This window comes from Salvia splendens, chromosome 10 (assembly GCF_004379255.2).
Source record: "Salvia splendens isolate huo1 chromosome 10, SspV2, whole genome shotgun sequence".
In the NCBI taxonomy this organism is placed as follows: domain Eukaryota; kingdom Viridiplantae; phylum Streptophyta; class Magnoliopsida; order Lamiales; family Lamiaceae; genus Salvia; species Salvia splendens.
The window spans coordinates 10,152,377-10,173,400 of NC_056041.1; the positions used below are offsets into that span (position 1 = coordinate 10,152,377).

Sequence of the window (21,024 nt, forward strand, 5' to 3'; positions counted from 1 at the left end):
ATACAGTAACTAAATGTGATAACAATTTCATAAGTACTAGTACTATTTTATTGGCCATGTTGTTATATTAAATGTAAAAAACTATAGATTATTCAATAAAATATAATTTATGTTAATTGCTCCATTTACTAATAAAGTATACTAATATTGTATTAAATTATATAAAGGTATAATGGTTTTATTTAAATAATAATAAAAGGAATTCTAATAATAATATATGTCTACTTTTAAATATTTTGTTGGTTATAAGTCTGAATCATAGTTTTTCATATGTATGACAAATATCTTTTATCTTTTGATTAATTAACATTAAAATTATTACTATAAAACACCTTGATGATGAATATTAAGATTGAACACATTTTCTTTCTAAATGAATATCACATCTAAACGATATTGAATCCAGTATTATGGTTGATTTTGTGTTTCAGAACGAATTGATTAGTCAGATTGTGACTTGTGATGACAAATTCTACAGTTATAATTGTACACAAATAGAAATGGGCTCTACATTTGGAATCAATTACTTGGTTAGTCAAATATGGGCTGATGGTTTAGCTATTCATTATGGGCTTATGGTCTTTTGGGCTTTAAATTAAATTAATCTAAATTAATCGAAGATATCCAAATGATGAGACTGTTTTGTGCAAATTGTAAAGTTAACATGATATGTCACCCAATGCCACGTAAAATTGAAACGATATTTTACTTGTCACGTAATATAAAATTGAATGAATTCTCATTCAATGATCCAGCTTTGTAATTGTTGTCATGGTACATAGTTTTATTGTAAATGTAGATTTGAATGAGATAGTAGTGTGGATGAAGCCATCCTCCACCATAAATGCAAATCAGTAATCTCTCACACTTGCTTTGTTTTCACTTTTCAACCTGTCATTATTGGAATGCCGCCGCATCATATCCACGCGCCAATTATGGTGTTTATTCAACAAAAATTATACTCCTACTAGCTTTTATTTTTTTGTTTATTTTGGTATTTAAGGTTGTACATTATTTTTATTTTAATGCACAGACGTGGTAGTTTGAGAATTAAAGAAAAATATGGCTGAAATAATTGGATCATATGTATGACCGAGGACCAAATTTACCTAAATACTAGTAGTAATTTAAAAGGTCATTGAACATTAAAATTACAAACTATGATTAAATTTTATTATCTACAGTGAATTTGAATTGTAATTATGAGCTAATTTGACGTTGTAATTAAATTTTCAAATTTTAATATTACTATTAAATCAAAATAGCAGTTATATACAATATGTTTATGAAAATAGTAGTATTATGTATTTATGCTTCCAACCAATTATCAGCTATATATACAAGGGTTATATATACAAAATATGTATCAATTGCTATGTAAATAAATTAATTTCATGGCATTAACTCCAAACACGTGATTATAAAATGACAAAAGTGATAAAATATCAGAAATATGGACCATTAGAGATGTAGACAAGAGTGGTGCATTTTGTATACCTGCCTGCTGCTACACATTAATAATGTACGTAATTTTTTCTCTAACTTTTTATCTTAAGAATTTATATCAATATTTTTTCTTCTTCTTGCATAATACAGTAATTTCAATATGTTCAATTTTCAATGTAGATTGAAAACGTCCTACCAGTACCACTTTATTACCTTGCTTAATTAGGTCATATTGATTTGAACTTCAAACGGTATAAAAATATGCTAAGTAGAATGTGAGCGATTAAAATTATTTTTTAATTAATAAATAGTACTCAAATAAAAAATAATTTTAGTCGGCCCACATTTAATTTATACTATACTAGTTTAGTCCAAACTTCATAAAATTAAATATCTCAATCATTCACGGTATTTTATGTTTTACTCCAACAAGTAAAAATAACTGATTTTATTTTAACGTAATCTAGATACCTAGAGCAATTGGAGTCCTACGATTTTACATAACCAATACAAAATTTTCTAGAATATGACTTATAGATGAAAGCAGGCACTTCTGACTTCTATTTATATGTAGACTTTAGCACAATTACTCTATTCCTATAAAACTTAAACTTTAGTTTTTTTATGAAGTTATACAACACTATTAGAGCATCCGCAACTACGGCTGTCCCGGTGGACATCCGACCGGCGTGCCGGAAGTCCGCGCTGGACGCCGACGTGCGCTGCGGACACCGGAGTTCCGGCGGATGTCCCGATTTTTAATTTTTTAAAAAAAAAAAACTCTACATACGACTAGTTGAACTTCATTTCATTCGCACCACTTGTTTTAACGAGTTTTTCTCTCTCTCTACGTTTCGTTTATATATCCAAAATGGTTAGTGGTAGTGGTAGTGGTAGTGGTGGGGGTGCTGATGACATACGCCGACGAATTAAAGAACAGTTGCGGGCCGTTACGTCCAAGGAGATAAATCGCGCGATACAAGTGGCCTTGCAGCAGCAGCCGACAGTACCTCGACCCATTCATCGTCGAACTATAGTACCCCGGGACCACATCGCTGCACACCGTCGGTTGTATAAGGACTACTTCGCTCCGGAGCTGCGGTTTGGGGAGAACATATTCCGACGACGTTTTAGGATGCATCGTCCGCTATTTCTGCGTATCATGGGCACTTTAGAGCGTCGATACAAGTATATCAGGATGATGGAGGATGCAGTTGGTAAACCTGGCCACACACCCATACAAAAGTGCACTGCCGTAATCAGGCAGCTTGCACATGGAGTTGCGGCCGACATGTTCGATGAGAACCTCCACATCGGCGAGACGACTGCCCGCGAATGTCTAAAGTATTTTTGTGAGGGCGTTAGGGAGATATTCGAGGATAGGTATCTTCGGAAACCTACCCCCGAAGATTGCCAGACTCTGATGGATATGCACGGGAGTCAGCACGGGTTTCTAGGAATGGTGGGCAACATAGATTGTATGCATTGGGAGTGGAAGAACTGCCCCGCCGCCTGGAAAGGGGTGTTCACTACTGGTTTCAAGGGCAAGAATCCCACGACGATCCTTGAACCGGTAGCTGACTACCGCATGTGGATTTGGCATGCGTATTTTGGAGTAGCCGGGTCGAACAACGACATCAACGTCATCTAGTCGTCGCCCCTTTTCAACGACCAGTGCATGGGCGTTGGTCCGGCCGTCAGTTTCGTCGCTAACGGCAACCAACACAAAATGAGTTATTATTTGGCGGATGAGATATACCCTATGTAGCTTTGTGAAGACGATCAGATGCGCAACAGACGAAAAGAAGATCTATTTTGCAGGTCGTCAGGAGCCAGCGTGCAAGGATGTGGAGCGGGCATTTGGTGCGCTCCAGGCTCGATGGGCGGTAGTGAAGGGTCCATCACGGCTGTGGTATATTGACAGCATTGCTGATATCATGTACGCATGTATTATCATGCACAACATGATTGTCGAATATGAAGGTTCAGCACTGACTGATTGGGCCAATGATGATGTTGATGCTGCCGGTCCAAGCCACGGCGTGGCCACCGCCAATGTACGTATTGGGATACCCCATGAAGAGGCCGATCGAGTCTGTGCATTTGCCGACATGCGCCAACGACAAGTCCATATTCGAGTCCAAAACTATATAATTGAAGAGCCATGGACGCGGGGGGGGGGGTCGTCGTTGATATTTGTAATGTAATTTGTTTAGACTTTTTTTTGGTTGAAATTACTTTTTTATTTTTTTATTTAATGAAATTATCATTGCACTTTCTCCGTCCGTATTCGTGTCGAAATTTTAATTCCGTAAATTGTTTAATTTGGTGAATTTATGAATTTTTATTATTGTGGATGTCCGTCGGGATGTCCGCCATTGTGCAGTGGAATGTCCTTATGACGTGGCAGTGCAGTGAGATGTCCTTATGACATGGCATGATATGTTTTTGGGAAGTCCGTCGGGATGTCCGCCGGGACACCCGTCCCACTGTGGATGCTCTAACGGATTTGACAGAAACTCCCTCTAATGACGAGTAATTGTAAGATAAGAATAAATAATAGGAGCCCGCAGGGGCGTAGCGCAGTTGACAACGGAGGGACAGATCTTGCTGCAAGAATAAATAATAGGAGTACGAGACATTTTATTCCTTTTTGATAGTAGTATTGTACATTTTCACGTGCTGATTATGTACTGCAATAAATTAATTAAGTGGGCATGGAATTTGGTGAAAATTCATTAATATAGTGGAGAATAATCTAATAACCTTTCTTTCTACCAACTTATTGGCTGAAAAATGGAAGGCATAAGAAAGGAGTTAAAAAAGGTAGGATTCCATATTTCCATTGCCCAAAACATTATGTGGGCGGTGAAGAAAAGTCAATATCTTTTCTAATTTATACACTCCATTTTGCTGACACAAATTTATTTTAGTGTTAACTTGCGTAACTAGACAGTATAACTAAGCCTTCCATCTAGTATAATCTATCTATGGGACATAGTAAAATATTTTTTTATACATATAATTTGATTGTGTTTTTTATAAAACACTGAAAAATTGAGACCACAAACTGTGATTTAACTATTTTTTTTATAATATAGGACAATATGATTGTATTAAGATGATAGTCACTTTTAAAATGACAATGTATCATTGATGTAAACTCTTAGATTTACGAGCAGATTTAATCTTAGTCTGCCACGTGACAGGCTTGCTTGCCTATGTATTATAAATTGTTTGATTATCTTTGATTTCGTATCACATATTGCTTGAAACTATATGTCGAGTTGCTTACATATGCTGCATCACATATAGCTTGCATAGGTTATCATTTTAACTATGATGTCACGATAGTGCTCTAATTTCATATCTCGTATTATTTGGAACTATATGCCTAATTGTTCGCCTATATATCATATATTGCTTGTATATGTATTGCAGATTGCATGTTACTTGTTGTGTTGTCACTTTAAGTGTGTTGTTACCCTAACGCACCGCAAATACAATATATTGAAATTTGAGATTATTCTACTAACCCCTTCGTTCCCAAAGAATATGCACTTTGGGTTCGATACGAGTTTTAATACAAAATTGGTAAAGTGAGAGAGAAGTAAAAAAGAAAAAGTAATTAAAGTATTGTTAGTGAGGAATGAGTTCTATCACGTTAGAGAGAAAAGAATTTTCATAATTAGAAAGTGCATATTTTTATAGGACGGACTAAAAATGAAAGAGTACATATTTTTGTAGATAGATGGATCATAAATTTACATATGGGGTGCATAGAATATTTGTGCATAGTTTAATTAAGCAAAATCAAGAAAGGAAATCAGATATCAACGACGACATCATCCACCACCCATAATCATAAACCAGAATCATTTAACTTGCATTTTGTTTATTATTGTGTTTGTTAAAGCTTGGGGGAGAGCAAATCATGAAAGCCAGTAAGCCACACCTAAACGAAATCATTGAATTTCCCAACTCTATAATTTGCATGGTCGATTACTACTAGTGATAGAATACCTTAAAAAAATATTTACATGAATATAATTTGGTTACTCGAAATTATACTAATCCAATGCAGTACTATTTGAGATTTGGTTAATTACTAATAAAAATCCTTAAAATTTTAATTTATACGGTTTAATATCATGAGGTTACTCGATATTATATTGTTCCGATACTATCTGAGATTAATTAACTCAAAATTAGTTGTAATTAAAACTAATCTTATAGTATGACACTTTTCGAAATTATAGTATATGGCATCAAATACACTCATACACCCAACCAAACCAAACCAAATCATATCAATTATTATACGCCGCTGCAAATGTATTAACCGCAGCTATAGAGAGAGAAAAGATTAAATCGTGTAATGAATCAGGTAAAAATACTGTAGACCCACCAGCCTTTTCTCATTAAAAAGGTCTCGATTGCAGCAATGGAGAAATGGTATTCTAGTTTTTGTGTGTGTGTTTGTGTGGTAAAGACCAAAACTTTTTTCTCGAGTTTTTGGAGTATTACTCCTACTTTTCTTGGAATCATTAGGACATGCACAAGTCCACTTAATAGTCTTCTTTCTCCCTCTCTCCAAATTCAAGAAAATTTTAGAGAATCTCTTCCAAATTGCCAATATTCTGGAGGGTGGTGTAGAGCTGTAGAAGCACCTTAGTCTTGCAGTCTCCACTTCTGAGACCACTTTGGTGTTTTCTTGAAGCCTCACGTTTCAGAGGGCTACGGCGGCGGCACGTATTCCTAAATCATCTGTGTTGGTTGATGAGGCATTAATGGTGCAACAGTTGTAGTCTTGAAGGGTTTTGGAGGGGTAGGTGGTTGTTGGTAAAAACAAAAAAAATTCAATCTTGTTACAGTTTTGTTTAGATATGGGTTTGGGGTATTATGGCTCCCTTATGCTTCTTGCATTGCTATTCAGGCCTTTTGTCTGCCAAGAACCTAACCCAGATGAATCTTTTGTCCTAGAATTCTTTCACAAGATGAGCCCAAGTAGAAACTTTTCTGGCCTATTCTGTTCTTGGAGGGGAGTAATTTGTGATAGTCATGGTGGGAATGTTGTGAAATTGGAGGTTTCTGGTTTTGGTTTATCTGGTGCAATCCCAGATTCCACCATAGGTAAACTCACAAAGCTTGAATCTTTGGATCTCAGCAACAACTATATCACAGCCTTACCTAATGATTTCTGGGATTTGGGCTCTCTCAAGAATCTCAACCTCTCACATAACCAAATTTCTGGGTTGTTACCTAGTAACATAGGCAACTTTGGCCAGCTCCAAAGCTTAGACCTTTCTTTCAACAAATTATCTGGGAGCATCCCTGAAGCAGTCAGCTCCCTCCCCACCTTGCAATCCCTCAACCTAAGCCTAAACATGCTCGAATCTAGAATCCCTTTGGGGATTCTGCAATGCCATTCTTTGGTCTCCATTGATCTTTCAGAAAACAAGCTGAATGGCTCTCTTCCTACTGGCTTTGGTGCTGCATTGCCTCAGCTGAGGTTCTTGAACCTTGCTGGGAACAGCGTTTTGGGCAGGGATTTGGATTTTGCAGGGATGAAATCAATCAAGGTTCTTAACATTTCTGACAATATGTTTAAGGGATCTGTTGTTGGTGTTTTTGTAGGGTCATTGGAAGTGGTTGATCTGAGCAGGAACCAGTTTCAAGGCCACATTGCTCAGGTAAATTTCAGCTCCACCTTCAATTGGTCGAATTTGCAGCATTTGGATGTATCTGAGAACGTATTTAGTGGGAGGTTTTCGACTGGTTTAAGCCGTGCTGTGAACCTTAGACACCTTAATCTTGCACACAATAGGTTTAGAGAGCAAGAGTTCTTGCAAATTGATATGCTTTCTGGTTTAGAGTATCTGAATTTATCAGCAACTAATTTGATTGGTGAGATTCCAAGTAATGTCTTTCATTTGAGTAGTTTGAGGGTTCTTGATCTATCCAAGAACAATCTTACCAGCTCTATACCTCGAACTATTGCAAAGAATCTTCGTGTTCTTGATCTTTCTTGCAACAAGCTAGTAGGAGGGATCCCATTGATGCTCATGCAAGAACTCCATGAGTTGGAGAGGTTCAACTTATCTTACTACAACCTTAGCTTTTGTGGGTCACAGTTCTCCTCCGAGATTCTTCAAAGTGCGTTTATTGGATCAGTAAACAGCTGCCCTATAGCTGCCAATCCAGCATTCTTCAAGAGGGACTCTCCAAAGCATAGAGGGCTAAAGCTCGAGGTGGCTCTAACCCTCTCGATGGTTTTAGTGCTCGTGGGGCTGCTCTTTTTGGCATTTGGGTGTCGAAGCAAGACATCAATGTGGACAGCGAAGCAGAGTTCAAGTAAGGAAGAGCTCACTATCTCAGGCCCCTTCTCGTTCCACACGGATTCAACTACTTGGGTGGCTGATGTGAAGCAAGCCACAACGGTGCCTGTGGTGATCTTTCAGAAGCCATTGCTCAACTTCACATTCGCAGACCTCCTGTCTGCAACGTCTCATTTTGATCGAGATACATTGTTAGCTGAGGGGAGGTTCGGCCCCGTGTACCGTGGCGTGTTGCTAGGAGGCATTCATGTTGCTGTCAAGGTCTTGGTACATGGATCCACGATGACAGACGAGGAAGCTGCCAGGGAGCTTGAGTATCTTGGCCGTATCAAGCATCCTAACCTTGTTCCTCTAACCGGATATTGCTTGGCCGGGGAGCAGAGGATAGCCATCTACGATTACATGGAAAACGGAAACCTACATAACTTGCTATACGATCTGCCTCTAGGCGTGCAGGTCACGGAGGACTGGAGCACTGATACTTGGGAAGACGAGAATCATGGGATACGGAACGCTGGCTCAGGAGGTTTGCTCACGAGTTGGGGATTCAGGCACAAGATCGCGCTTGGAACTGCTCGTGCGCTTGCATTCCTTCACCACGGCTGCTCGCCTCCAATCATCCATAGAGATGTGAAGGCCAGCAGTGTTTATCTGGACTTTGAGTTGGAGCCTAGGCTCTCGGACTTCGGACTGGCTAAGATATTCGGGGATGGCCTTGACGATGAGGTTGCTCGTGGATCACCAGGATACGTGCCTCCCGAGTTTCTTCAGCCAGAAAGTGGCTCTCCGAAAGCCCCCACCCCAAAATCTGATGTGTATGGATTCGGAGTGATACTCTTCGAGCTCATCACCGGGAAAAAGCCCGTAGGAGACGAGTATTCGGACGAGAAGGAAGAAAACCTAGTGACTTGGGTTCGAGGGCTGGTGAGGAGGAGCCAGGGGTTGCGAGCCATCGATCCAAACATCCGTGGGACTGGGCCAGACAAGCAGATAGTCGAGGCCTTAAAGATCGGATACCTATGCACGGCCGATGCTCCTTCGAAGCGGCCGAGCATGCATCAAGTGGTTGGACTGCTTAAGGATCTTGAACCAGTTACACAAGAATGAAGAGAAAAATAGTAGGTACATTTAAGCCCTTAGCCTTGTCCTTGTTCTTGTATTTTCCTTCAATGAGCTACTTAGTTTTGTTTGTGACTCAAATGTCTATGTTTCTATTGTTTACAATGTCCAATTTATATACAAAATGTTTGTTCACTCAATTTTGCACAATACAACTACTATTTGTTTTGGGAGTGCTGCCGAGATGTGATTTTCAGTATGAAGATTTTTTTTTACAGTTATAATGGATGGTTATATTGGTACAACACTATACCATAGAGATAGGACCACAAAAGGAATTTTGTTTCTTTGTGTAAGTGAGACCACTAGCTAACTAACAAATCCCAGTGACAAAATTTCTTGGAAATTTACCTAGGAAAATGAAAGTGATAAAAATATTAGGAAAAACATTCGAGTTTAGTGCCAAACCTAAGGTTCATGTGTTCACACAATTTTAGTAGACTGGAACCACCATGCAATATCCTAATGTGAATTAATTATGGTGATGGTGAATTGATCAAATGTGGGGAGTTAGGTTCCTATCTAAGTAATGATGAAATGACATTACTAAATACAATAACATATGATTGCTGCTAAGACCAGCTTGATAAAGTATCAAAGCATTGAAAAGTTGTTTAAAAGTGGCAAAAATGGGCTGAAGCGATTGATAAAGTTTAAGCTTCAAATACAATCTTACAACTTCCCCCACTACCAAAGGTAATTATGCATCATTATGAAAAAGGAGTCTTAAATTTATAGTTTTATATTAAAGTTACGAATATATTCAACTGTCATATGGAAAAGAAGAAGATTATAGACATTATAGGACTCTGTACTCTTAGGGGTCCTCTTAGGGGTCCTCTTAGGGGTGTTCGGTTGGCAATATTAAATCTCATGGTTAAATATGTATCATGTTTGGTTCATAAGATTGAACCTTCCAACTTAATCATATATGGATAGTCTCATGATAATTAGTCATAGTCTCCCCCCTCCAACTAAAATAATCTCATAACTTAATCCTAGATGAATAGTCTCATGATATTAGTCATGGCAACCGAATGCCACCTTATACTGTTAAGTAAGCACAAACTAGCAAAAGCTTCCTATTGGGCTTATTAAATAGTACTAATATGGGCTTCACCCAATTGATAAACGGGTAGCTAAGCCCATTGGACACTACGTATTGTAAATCAACAATATGATGAATTAATATATTTTAAAAATTTTACACGACTCAATAAAATTCTACTATGATTTAGATCAATATTATTCGTTTCGATTTGAGTTTAGATAGCTTGAATTGTAGTTTAGTCAATTTCTCTTTCTTAAATATCTCAAACTTTTAAATATGACTTTGTTAATTTAAATAATTTTGACACATCAAATTAAATCTCTTTATACTAAAATATTGAATTAAATCTCTTTATCCTAAATATTGAATCTACCATCCTTTAAGAAATCGAATAAAATACTCTACTACATTGTAATCTTATATTTGTATTTTATAATCACAAAGTGATTTACTGATGCTTAAGTTACAAATTTTGATTTTATGGAGATTGGTTAAACAATGGAACATATTTATTTTTATTTTAATCCATACCCATGATCATTTATATATTTATTTTTTTATTTTAATTGATATCATAATAAAAAAAAGTGACCCTTATTGTTAATTTATAAACTAATAGTGTATAAATGAAAAAAATAAAATATAATGAAGGCAAATTAGTAATCTGATGATAATTTAATTGTAACAGAATTGATTTAATGGAAATAATCCAATCCGATTTAAAATTAAGAAAAAATATAGCACTAGTATCATGTAAATGTATCTTTTATAGTAGTACTACTAAAATACATTTATCGGTACATGTATATTATTATATCCAGCCAAAAAAGAATAATTAAGATTCTACCACATCACATATTTAAGAAAACGAATAAAAAATCACTGTGATATTATCTCAAAAAAGTATTTTCTGGAAACAGTGAAACAAGGTTGAGAGAGAGAAAAAAAATGTCGGACGAGGAGCATCAGTTTGAGTCCAAGGCAGATGCCGGTGCCTCCAAGACTTACCCTCAGCAAGCTGGAACCATCCGCAAAAATGGCCACCTAGTCATCAAAGGGAGGCCTTGCAAGGTCGGATTTCAGTTTTTCCTTTGTGTCAGATTTGATTCATAGATTAGTTTTTTTTATATGTTTCTGTTGCTGAATTCGAACTGGTTGTTACTGATTTAATCAGATCTCTGGTGCTATTGCGTTTTTTTTGCTTATTTTGCATGATGCCTTAGACGTCTGTTTCCGTTGATTTTTTAACTTAGTACTGATATTCTGTCAATTGTGTTTCCATGAATTGTTTTTTGCCGATTCAGTACTATATTTGTTTGTCGTTATTTGGGAATGGATGCTGTTGAATTTGCTTAATTTCTTGATTTAGGGCTAGAAAATACTGTTCACTTATCTTGTTGGAGTTTGCCTCAAAGTTTGTGATTTCTTGGAATTGCTGCTTCAAAAACTTCATCGTCGAAATTCCTCAAATGGATTTAGTTTTAAAGGAATATTTCCACATGTTAGTTAAATTTTTTAGGGCTGTGAGGTGGAGTACTTGTTTGTATGTTTCGGGAGGTAGAAACTTGTAGTAATTCATTTTATTGAGGTTCTTTGGGGATCAAACAATTTCAGTGATATGACCCAAACATTTTGTATGCTACTACTATAATTCTTGCCCCTGCCCCCAAATTCTTAAAAAAAACACGATATGCTTTGCTAATGCTATCTAGCATATTCATATGTGTATTCATGAATGAGGCCATGGATTGTGTTATTTTTTTATAAATGGTTGTACCCGTTCTGGCATGAAATCATTTTTAGTAATACTTGAAAATATATTGTCGGGTTTTAATAAGGAGTACAAGCAACCTGTGTTTGACACTGCAGATGTTAAATGAGCATTTTCTAGTCTCACATACAAATGCTTCTGCAGCTGATCCTGCCAATCTTAGTTATTTTTATAGTGTGTTTGTGTGGTGTGAGTTTCGTAAACGACCATCTGTTATTCTGGAAATCTCCAAAAATGAGACTCTTACTGTCATTTTACTTGAATAGGTCGTTGAAGTCTCTACCTCGAAGACCGGCAAGCACGGACACGCCAAGTGTCACTTTGTGGCAATCGACATATTTAATGGCAAAAAGCTTGAAGATATTGTGCCATCATCCCACAACTGTGATGTAAAGTGCTTTTGTTGGTTTTGTTCTTTTATTGTTTCTCAATCCCTCACTGTTACTCTTGCACCAATGACCATACCTCGCCTTTTGGTTTCATACAAAATAAATTTTGTTAATGTTGATTGATGGTCTGGAATGTGTCTTCTCAGGTGCCTCATGTCAATCGTACTGATTATCAACTGATTGACATCTCTGAAGATGGTTTTGTAAGCTACTTATGCTATCCATATTGCCTTACATATCTTTGATATTTGTTTAGAAAACGGAGACAATTCTACAGTTAGCTCAAGTCCGTAATTGAGATTTTGTGATTCACAGGTTTCTCTTTTGACTGAAAATGGCAACACTAAAGATGATCTTAGGCTTCCAACTGATGAGACTCTGCTTGGCCAGGTGAGCAAATTGTATTTACTAATGGGGTGTTTATTTTGGGTGATAGGTTAGATTGACAGTACATATGATTGAGTATTAGAAGCATTGCACAATCAACAAGCTCAAAATCGTGTTCCCAAGTAAACACCCTTTTGAGTTTCCTCTGCTAATTAGCAAATTCACTCGATTTAGAACTCAACTTATGGCCTTAGGCAAATGCTTAAATCATGGAGCTTTGGTTCATTTTTCTTTCATTCTTTCTTTCTCTAATTTTTTTGTCGGCAACCTCGTGCAGATTAAAAGTGGGTTCGAGGAAGGAAAGGACCTTGTGGTGTCAGTCATGTCTGCAATGGGGGAAGAGCAGATCTGCGGCCTGAAAGATATCGGCCCCAAGAACTAGATCTGTTGCTTGTTTGCCATATCTTGAGACAAACTCCAATATTTCCTATTATGGGTGTCAAATGTGTATTTCATAAACTTGTATTTGTCTTTGTTGATGGGTGAAACTGATACAAAACGGTGATTATGTTGAACTTGAAGCACATATTTAAGCTGATATAGATACCTATGGCTATGGTATTTCGTTTTATTTTGTGTATTTCTCAATGCTGGATATGCTGAAGTTGTCACTGTTGCGATGCGATTTAGTGATGTGATTGATTGTTAGGTGTTTTAGGGAAATATTTGTAGATTGCTCAAAACCTTTGGAATCTTGAATACTCTTTTCACTTGCTTTGAGGTATATGGAAAAAAATCAGAATATAATTTCATATTTCAACTATATTTCCATAATGACATGTCTCACATGCGGTTTGCTTTAGAGTGGATTTGTCACCTACATGTGTATTTAGGGCAATACGCCAATACCTAACTAATAACATTATGAAGTTCACTAAAGCAAATTGCACAAGTTATCTTAAGCCTTTACTTAATTTCGTTACAAATGTTTAGCCTAACCATATGAATTGTTTATGGGAGCTTGAAATGGGTAAGGCGAACAAAATCCACCTGCTATGTTACACCAACCCAACTAAAATGGAGGGGAGGGCGATCCAAAGCTATATTGGTTTTACCAAATTCCAAACCAAAACAACTCACCTAAGTCCAATACCAATCAACTACATGCCTCTTCTTGCTCATTTTTCTACTAGTATTTTGATATAAAAATGATCTAAAGATTAATAATTGGTGTCATTTTGGGCTACCATAAGTCGCTCATTCTATTTTCATTGTTTTTATGATCAATTAATTGAGTGTATAATAATCGAATAGACATTATTATTATTTTTTGTTGTTCTAATAAAGTGCTTGAATTCTAGCATCTCATATGATTCAATTAAAAAGCAAACACGACTCTAGCTATCGCGTCCGTCCAGAATCCACTGACCGAACCGGGGTCAACATAAAAACCATAACCGGAGTAAATGTCCGGTTCACTACAAATTCTGATGCGAGTCATTTGAACTTTGAAGTTCACTATTGACAATCCAAAACCCTTCCCTCCACTCCCCTCGCACTACCTAAAATCCCGATTCTACCCTCACACAGCCATGGCATTCTCATCTCCATTCTCCGCAGATAAACCTGTAACCAGAGGTACGTTTGGTCATTTGGCAAAAATATTCCGAAACGGGAATATCGCCAACTAATAAAGGCATGATTAATACAAAAAACGGTTCTTCAAAAAGAATTGAAGAAAAGAAAAGCTTTTTTATATTATCAGTGAGAGTCGCAAAAGCACGCACCTCACACACTGACTCCGTGAGAGAATCCGCCATGGAAGGAGCGAATAATCGGAGCTCCGATGCTTCTCGGGAGAAGGTGCGCGAGGATTCGGAGCCGTCGGAGAAGGGAGAAGCGGAGAATCGAGACGACAAAGCGGAGAAAATTGATGAACAGAGGCGAGTGAGCAGTGATAGCAGCACTGATTATACACTTGGGAACAGTTCTAGAGGAGAATCGAAAGCTCAATTACAAACCCTAGCCTCTGCTGAGCTTCCTGCCGCCGATTCCCGAGTCGAATTTGATGATTCATCCGATCACCTATCAGGTAGTGTGTATCTGTGTGTGTTTTTCCGTTGATGAACGGCATTCTGCTTTTAGTTTGGCATAGCTGAAGGTTTATTGGACATGTATAATTGCGAGAGAGAGTGAAATGTGAATGGATATTGAAGAAAATGTTGAAATTTGCAGAGGTTCCAGTGGAGTACTCCCTGCAACCGGTACCGCTGGGAGGAAAACTGAAGGTTTGAATTTTATTTTTATCACTCTGTCTTTGTTGCTTGTGAACCTATTGGACTTCGCTTTTATCGTTCATTGTCTATAAGAAGGACGGAGAGAAGTGGAATTTTTCCGGTTGTTGCTCTTGGCGCGAGCTAAATTTCTTCTGTTGCTACTCATGTTTATTTTATAAAGCATGTTCCGAAATTGAGTTGAAGTTGCATACACCGGAATGGTTCACAAGAAGCAAAGGTTATTTGTTTTGTGATTAAGTATACAAACATCTTGTTGATGATTGCTGGAAGTATTTAGCTATAGATTCTTCCGTTTCTTTCACTTTGCAAATATTCATGATAATTTTTTCTTAGGTTAGTTTGTACATGGCATTTATAGTGCTTATTTAAGTCAAATGTCTTCACTTTAAAAGGAAGTTGGACGCCCAATTGCATTAAAAGTTATCTAAGGTAATTGAATGCAGTCAGTTCTATTTAAATAGCGTTCTTATGCAAATGTTGTATTCTATTTAATCAAATCTCTCATACTGCAACAATATAATGAGTCATTTGTTATGCTGCTTGTATTTTCTCGAGGCACTTGCCCTGATGCAGCAACCAACTGTCTTTAAACTTTTGTTGATCGGATTCAGAATAACACTATCACTAAGCTTTTAGCTAGTATCTTAGTCCAGTTTTAATGTATACATAGCATTTGTGTTGTGTATTTCTTATAATATTCCTTTTATTCTAAATTTTTTACTCTTACCTCAGGATCAAATAAAAGAAGTGAACAATGGAGTGCCGAAGGATACTGGTGGTAGAAGTAAAAGCAGTGCATTTGCTACAAAATTAAGTTCCTCTATTGCAAGTTCAAACCCACAGGAACAAAAATTGCAACCAGTAGAGAGTGAGAGCAATGTGTGTGTTCCAGAACCGGATAAGCAGAATACGAAACGTTTATCCATTGTGCCTATGCCAAGAATTCCTTCTGATGGGTACAACTGGCGCAAGTATGGTCAAAAGCAAGTGAAGAGTCCAGAAGGTTCTCGTAGCTATTACAGATGCACATTCTCAGAGTGCTCTGCCAAGAAGATTGAGTGTTGTGATATCTCCAACCGTCTCATAGAAACTGTCTATAAAAGTCATCACAATCACGATCCTCCCCAGAAATTAAATAGCATTAGAGAAAATAAGCCCACATTATCAACTCCACCAGTCAATCAGGGTATTAATGCAAGTAATCTAGTGAGTTATGTAAATGACTTGGTACCATCTACTCCATCCAAAGAACATGTAGTTACCCTTGAGGAGACACCTGAAACTAAACAGGAGTCAAGTGATTCTGAGGAGACCACTGGAGCTGATACTAAAGAGATGCATGGCAATGGGCCTGAATCAAAGAAAAGGCATGTTTCTTTGATGGGCAGTCATTTTTTAATGTTATGATCTTCCTTTATCAGAGATATTATCAGATGATTTGACATTTTCTAGTTCTTTATAAATCACCAGGCAAAAAAGAAATTACACAGGTGAAGTTGAATCCCTTCATAAACCCGGAAAGAAGCCCCAATATGTTGTTCATGCAGCTGGTGATATGGGAATATCAGGAGATGGCTACAGATGGCGCAAGTATGGGCAGAAAATGGTGAAGGGGAATCCTCATCCAAGGTATCATCCAATTCCCAGTTAACTTTATGCTGACTCTTGCATTGACTTAGTTATGGTCATTCCTGGCTTGTTATTTTCAAGCCACCAGAAACCCATCTTCTGCAAATGAGGCGGTAACACATTTTTATAGCTGAAATTCACCACTTGTTATGTCCATAGTGCTAAATTATCTTCTCAGTATTTGGCATTTCCCAGCATTCTATTTGTATGTGATTCCCAGACTCACACAATATATTGTTCTACATATTTCCTTAATAAGGTTTATGGCCAATTCGGGAACAAACATCTGGATGCATGATTTGTTTCACACTTTCAGTCACCTCTAATTACGTTACTCCCCAGTGCACTGCACATGTCCATGAAAAAGTGACCAAAACAAGAGAAAGAGAGGATAATGTTTTCCCTTGCATATACCATATACATACAGTCTTCTTTTCATTCATCCTTGATTATAAGAATTTTGCAATATACTCCTATGAGACGAAGGGCGTGATTCGTGAGGGCTCTTAGAATAGCAATTACTGGAAAGGCTATATTGACAGTGGGAGTATTGATATCGGAAATGGCGGATCATCTACAACCGAAGGCAAAGAGGTGTTGTGTTGCGGTTTACCATTAGCTTGAGGATAGTTTCAGTTGTCTTCAATGCTTCTCTTTTGTTGCTTATTGTTGTCAAGAGTGTTAGAGATAGGTTTATCCATTAAAGTTAGAGTCGAGTTAGGAGTCTTTGGTTAATTAGGAGTTTTATTTGAATTGGAGTCTTTAGTAGAGTCTTATACTATAGGTTTATGTTTCTCAGTTTTATTTGTGGAGAATTATAGTTTGAGTTTGTTAGGATCGTCGACTGCAACATTAGTTTGATATTGTCCGCTTTGGGTCAAGCCCGCACGGATTTGTTTTTGGGTCACTCCCAAAAGGCCTCAAACTAATTGGGTTGGACAGGAATTATATACACCTTCCAACTTCCCTCACTCATCCGATGTGGGACGGGTTTGTAACTCAACAAGCCTCCCCTCAAACCGAGACCACATCGGGAACGCAGTTGACACGAACATGGGTCGTTCCAGCCCTGGCCCCTGGGTCATCCTGGGCTGACTCTAACCCGAGTCCTTCAGGGCCCGACCCTAACCGGGGCTCATCCAGGCACAACCCATAGCCACCTGGGCTCTGATACCACTTGTTAGGATCGTCGACTGCAACATTAGTTTGATATTGTCCGCTTTGGGTCAAGCCCGCACGGATTTGTTTTTGGGTCACTCCCAAAAGGCCTCAAACTAATTGGGTTGGACAGGAATTATATACACCTTCCAACTTCCCTCACTCATCCGATGTGGGATGGGTTTGTAACTCAACAGAGTTCAGCGATTGATGTAGTCCTCTTCGGATGTGTGTACCCCTTTTTGAAGGTCCCTCTTCATATATTCCCTATTCTTTTGCTGGATATCATTGTGTCATGCTCTCTGTTTGTTCCTGGGTTAGTTCTCCAGCCATTTATCCTTCTCAGCTGCCTTAACTCTATCGGAGACAGAAACTAATCGCCCTGAAAAAGAGAATGAAGAAAATGAATCTGAGTGGTAAGATACTTGCCTAACTGAAGAAAGCTTTTCTGCTTAACTGTAAGTGATGACTACATCCTAGACTGGTTAGTGTTCCAGACAAAACTGAAGGAAGGGGTTGGGTTCTTCTCTCTATCTCTAGAATCACATATTATGTTCCTTTTCCTTACATTTCTCTTTTTTCTAATTCATGTAATAACCTAAGTAAGTTAGGATTTTAAACTTACTTAAGACTTTAAGGATGATTTTCATATCATAAATTTTATTGAGGATGGATCAATGTGGAGTTCTGAAATCTCCGAGAGGTTTAAGTGCTGCAGAGTTTAATAATAGCTCATTGATTTTGCACCATGACTTATATCATTGTAGTACTTCCAGCTTAAAGCTGTAAAGAAATATGGTGCCAGTTGTCACGCTAGCATGCAATAACATTTGCTAATTCCAAGGGTACATGTGATGGCCAATGATAGTAGTATTATGATTCATCGATGTTATAAGTTTCTGTTGTCTCTGCTCTTAGTGAAAATGTTTGACCAAGATTCACATTCCATGAAGTTGGCACTAAGTTTAAATAATTATCCATTTGTCAAAGTTGAAATTCCATTTATTTGGATTTTCTGAGATGGGGATCTCTCCTCTTTACTAGGTAACAAATCTTTGGTGCAAACAACTGAACAAGCACTCCAGATTCATTATACATAGGTCTTGGATTCTAGAGATATAATGTTTGTCAAAGCCACATTCTAAGTTCATTTAACGCTTAGTTGCATTATTTGCATAGGCGAGGTCTTGTGATAGGGTCCTCGATTTAGTGAATCTCGCTGAAAATCATCTCCCGTATCTTTTATTTTATTTGATTTAGTATCTCTTATTTTAGTTAGTTATATTCCATATCTTTTGTAATCTTTTATTATCTTTCTTGATTAGCAAGATATGTTTAGGGTTTAGAATTCTATAAATTATAGAATTCTCTAGTATTTTGATTCATTGAGAAATAAAGTATAAACTTATTCTCATTCCTCGGTTCTGGCGGAAATGGGTCTATCAACTGGTGCTCTCGTTGAGAACGAGAGCACCAGTTGATACAACACCCTAAATTGATACAGACCAAATAGGAGAACTCATCCCAAAAGACTAGCCTGTTAGGATTGAGAGCCCATTTAGTCTATATACCCCACATCGGTTGTGAGACACCCTAAATTGATACAGACCAAACAGGAGAACTCATCCCAAAAGACTAGCCTGTTAGGATAGAGAGCTCATTTAGTCTATATACCCCACATCAGTTGTTCTCACAACCGATGTGGGAATTGAGTCCGTAACATTCGACCCTCTTTTAAGGGCCAACGTCCTCGTTGGTCACGGCTGGTTCTTTGCCAGGCCACCACTCCGTGGGCCACCACTCCGAGTTCTCGTTGGTCACGGCCACGTTGGTCATGGCAGTTTCTTTGCCCTGCCACCACTCCGTGGGTCACCACTCCGAGCGGTCCCAAACACACTCGTTGGTCACGGCGAGTTCGTTGCCCGGCCACCACTCTGAGCCGTTTGGGCTCTCAATGAAAGCACCAATTGATACAGACCAAACAGGAGAATTCATCCCAAAAGACTAGCCTGTTAGGAGAGAGAGCTCATTTAGTCTATATACCTCACATCCGTTGTTCTCACAACCGATGTGGGAATTGAGTCCGTAACATCTTGCACCTCTGATACATCCATGTCATGAACTGGAATGTCTGCGTCAATATCTCTGCATTATAAGCTCAAATAGGACCCGCGCCTATGCAGTGAAAGAACATGACGTCATCATGCTTGTATAATCTAAATTCTAACATATGTTGGACATGAAACCTTATCGAAGTACAGTAAGGTCAAGACGGCCAAGTAATGGGTAACTAAAACAGGAGCTTCTCGTATTAGCGTTAGGTGGAGTGCAGTTGTAAATCACTAGTTCTTCAATGCTCACAGTTTTGAGGTGGCCCATGAAAGAATTAAACCATCGTTAGTGTGGCCACAATACTTCTGAAAATGTTGTCTTTTGGCCATCTGCGGCCACCTTATGCCTTAGGAATCCTTGATTAAAGCTGCTCAGAAAGACCAATCTGTCAGACAAAATTCTATCTACTTTCTGGATTCATTTGATTTGAACACATTGTGTATGAATTTTCAGGAACTACTATAGATGCACTTCAGCTGGATGTCCTGTTCGAAAGCACATTGAAAGGGCCGTTGATAACTCCAGTGCTGTAGTGATAACATACAAGGGAATTCATGATCATGATACACCAGTACCACGGAAGCGTCACGGGCCAAAAGATGGTAATGCTGTCGCTACTTCTCCCATCTCGTTGAACGATGTGCAAAGTAAAAGCAAACCGCACAAGACTCAACAAACCCAATGGTCAGTGGGCAAAGAAGGCGAATTGACAGGTGAGGCTCTCGTTGGCGGGGATAAAGCATCAGAATCAGCAAGAACACTTTTGAGCGTCGGCTTTGAAATAAAGCCTTGTTGAGACCTAGCACAGCCACCCAAACAGGAAAAAGGCAAATAGCGGTGCTTGTTTCCTGGTCAATTTATTTTCTAATAACACAGTTGATTTCTTTTTTTTTTTAAAAAAACTTTTTTCGTTTTCTATCTTTGTATGTTATGTTTGTTGTAGTGTTGTGATAGGTTCAGCTAGTGTGGTGATTTCTATGAGCGGAACTGAGTAATAATAATAGGTTGATTGTAGTTGTAGCTGTAACATTATTATATTAATGGGGTAAGTTATGTAATATTATTGTGGTCTTAATGAATCAAATCCTGCAGTTAGTTTGACTGTTTGAGCAGTCTGTTAGTTAATAGGAGTACTTTGCCGTGGTTTAATTAATTTGAGCGTATTCATTGTTATTTTGTGAATTCACTTAAAATTAGAACATGCATTTTTCTTTTAAAGAATAGAGAACATGCATGTCACACCTATTACCACAGTTTTTTTAACCTTACGTGAATGCTGTGAAGAAATAGGATGAATTGAAGGTCGAAATGATAGTACGACATGACATTTCCATTTTCCCATCACTAATCAAAATATTTGAGGATATAGTATTATAAATATGCCGAA

At 37.9% G+C, this 21,024-nt stretch overlaps 3 protein-coding genes across 5 annotated transcripts; all 3 read left to right on the forward strand.

Moving 5' to 3' along the window:
• Window positions 1-5,788: 5,788 nt before the first annotated feature.
• LOC121752386 (probable LRR receptor-like serine/threonine-protein kinase At2g24230) lies at window positions 5,789-9,043 on the forward strand. Of its 2 annotated transcripts, XM_042147429.1 has the most exons (2): window positions 5,789-7,139; window positions 7,581-9,043. In XM_042147429.1, exons 1-2 carry the CDS (start codon window positions 6,333-6,335, stop codon window positions 8,889-8,891), a joined length of 2,118 nt encoding a protein of 705 aa, XP_042003363.1. In that variant the 5' UTR covers window positions 5,789-6,332; the 3' UTR covers window positions 8,892-9,043. The 2 variants fall into 2 exon arrangements, with proteins under 2 accessions (XP_042003363.1, XP_042003362.1); XM_042147428.1 differs by having other exon boundaries at window positions 5,789-9,043.
• Window positions 9,044-10,842: 1,799 nt separating this feature from the next.
• LOC121750411 (eukaryotic translation initiation factor 5A-2-like) lies at window positions 10,843-13,072 on the forward strand. The gene is made up of 5 exons (XM_042144945.1): window positions 10,843-11,025; window positions 11,992-12,114; window positions 12,261-12,317; window positions 12,430-12,504; window positions 12,779-13,072. The coding sequence occupies exons 1-5, from the start codon at window positions 10,903-10,905 to the stop codon at window positions 12,881-12,883; spliced, it is 483 nt and encodes a 160-aa protein (XP_042000879.1). The 5' UTR covers window positions 10,843-10,902; the 3' UTR covers window positions 12,884-13,072.
• A 1,045-nt stretch (window positions 13,073-14,117) lies between these two features.
• LOC121753210 (probable WRKY transcription factor 32) lies at window positions 14,118-20,746 on the forward strand. Of its 2 annotated transcripts, none has more exons than XM_042148414.1 (5): window positions 14,118-14,536; window positions 14,677-14,729; window positions 15,471-16,105; window positions 16,209-16,367; window positions 20,091-20,746. In XM_042148414.1, exons 1-5 carry the CDS (start codon window positions 14,140-14,142, stop codon window positions 20,431-20,433), a joined length of 1,587 nt encoding a protein of 528 aa, XP_042004348.1. In that variant the 5' UTR covers window positions 14,118-14,139; the 3' UTR covers window positions 20,434-20,746. The 2 variants fall into 2 exon arrangements, with proteins under 2 accessions (XP_042004348.1, XP_042004350.1); XM_042148416.1 differs by having other exon boundaries at window positions 14,121-14,533.
• Window positions 20,747-21,024: the final 278 nt, after the last annotated feature.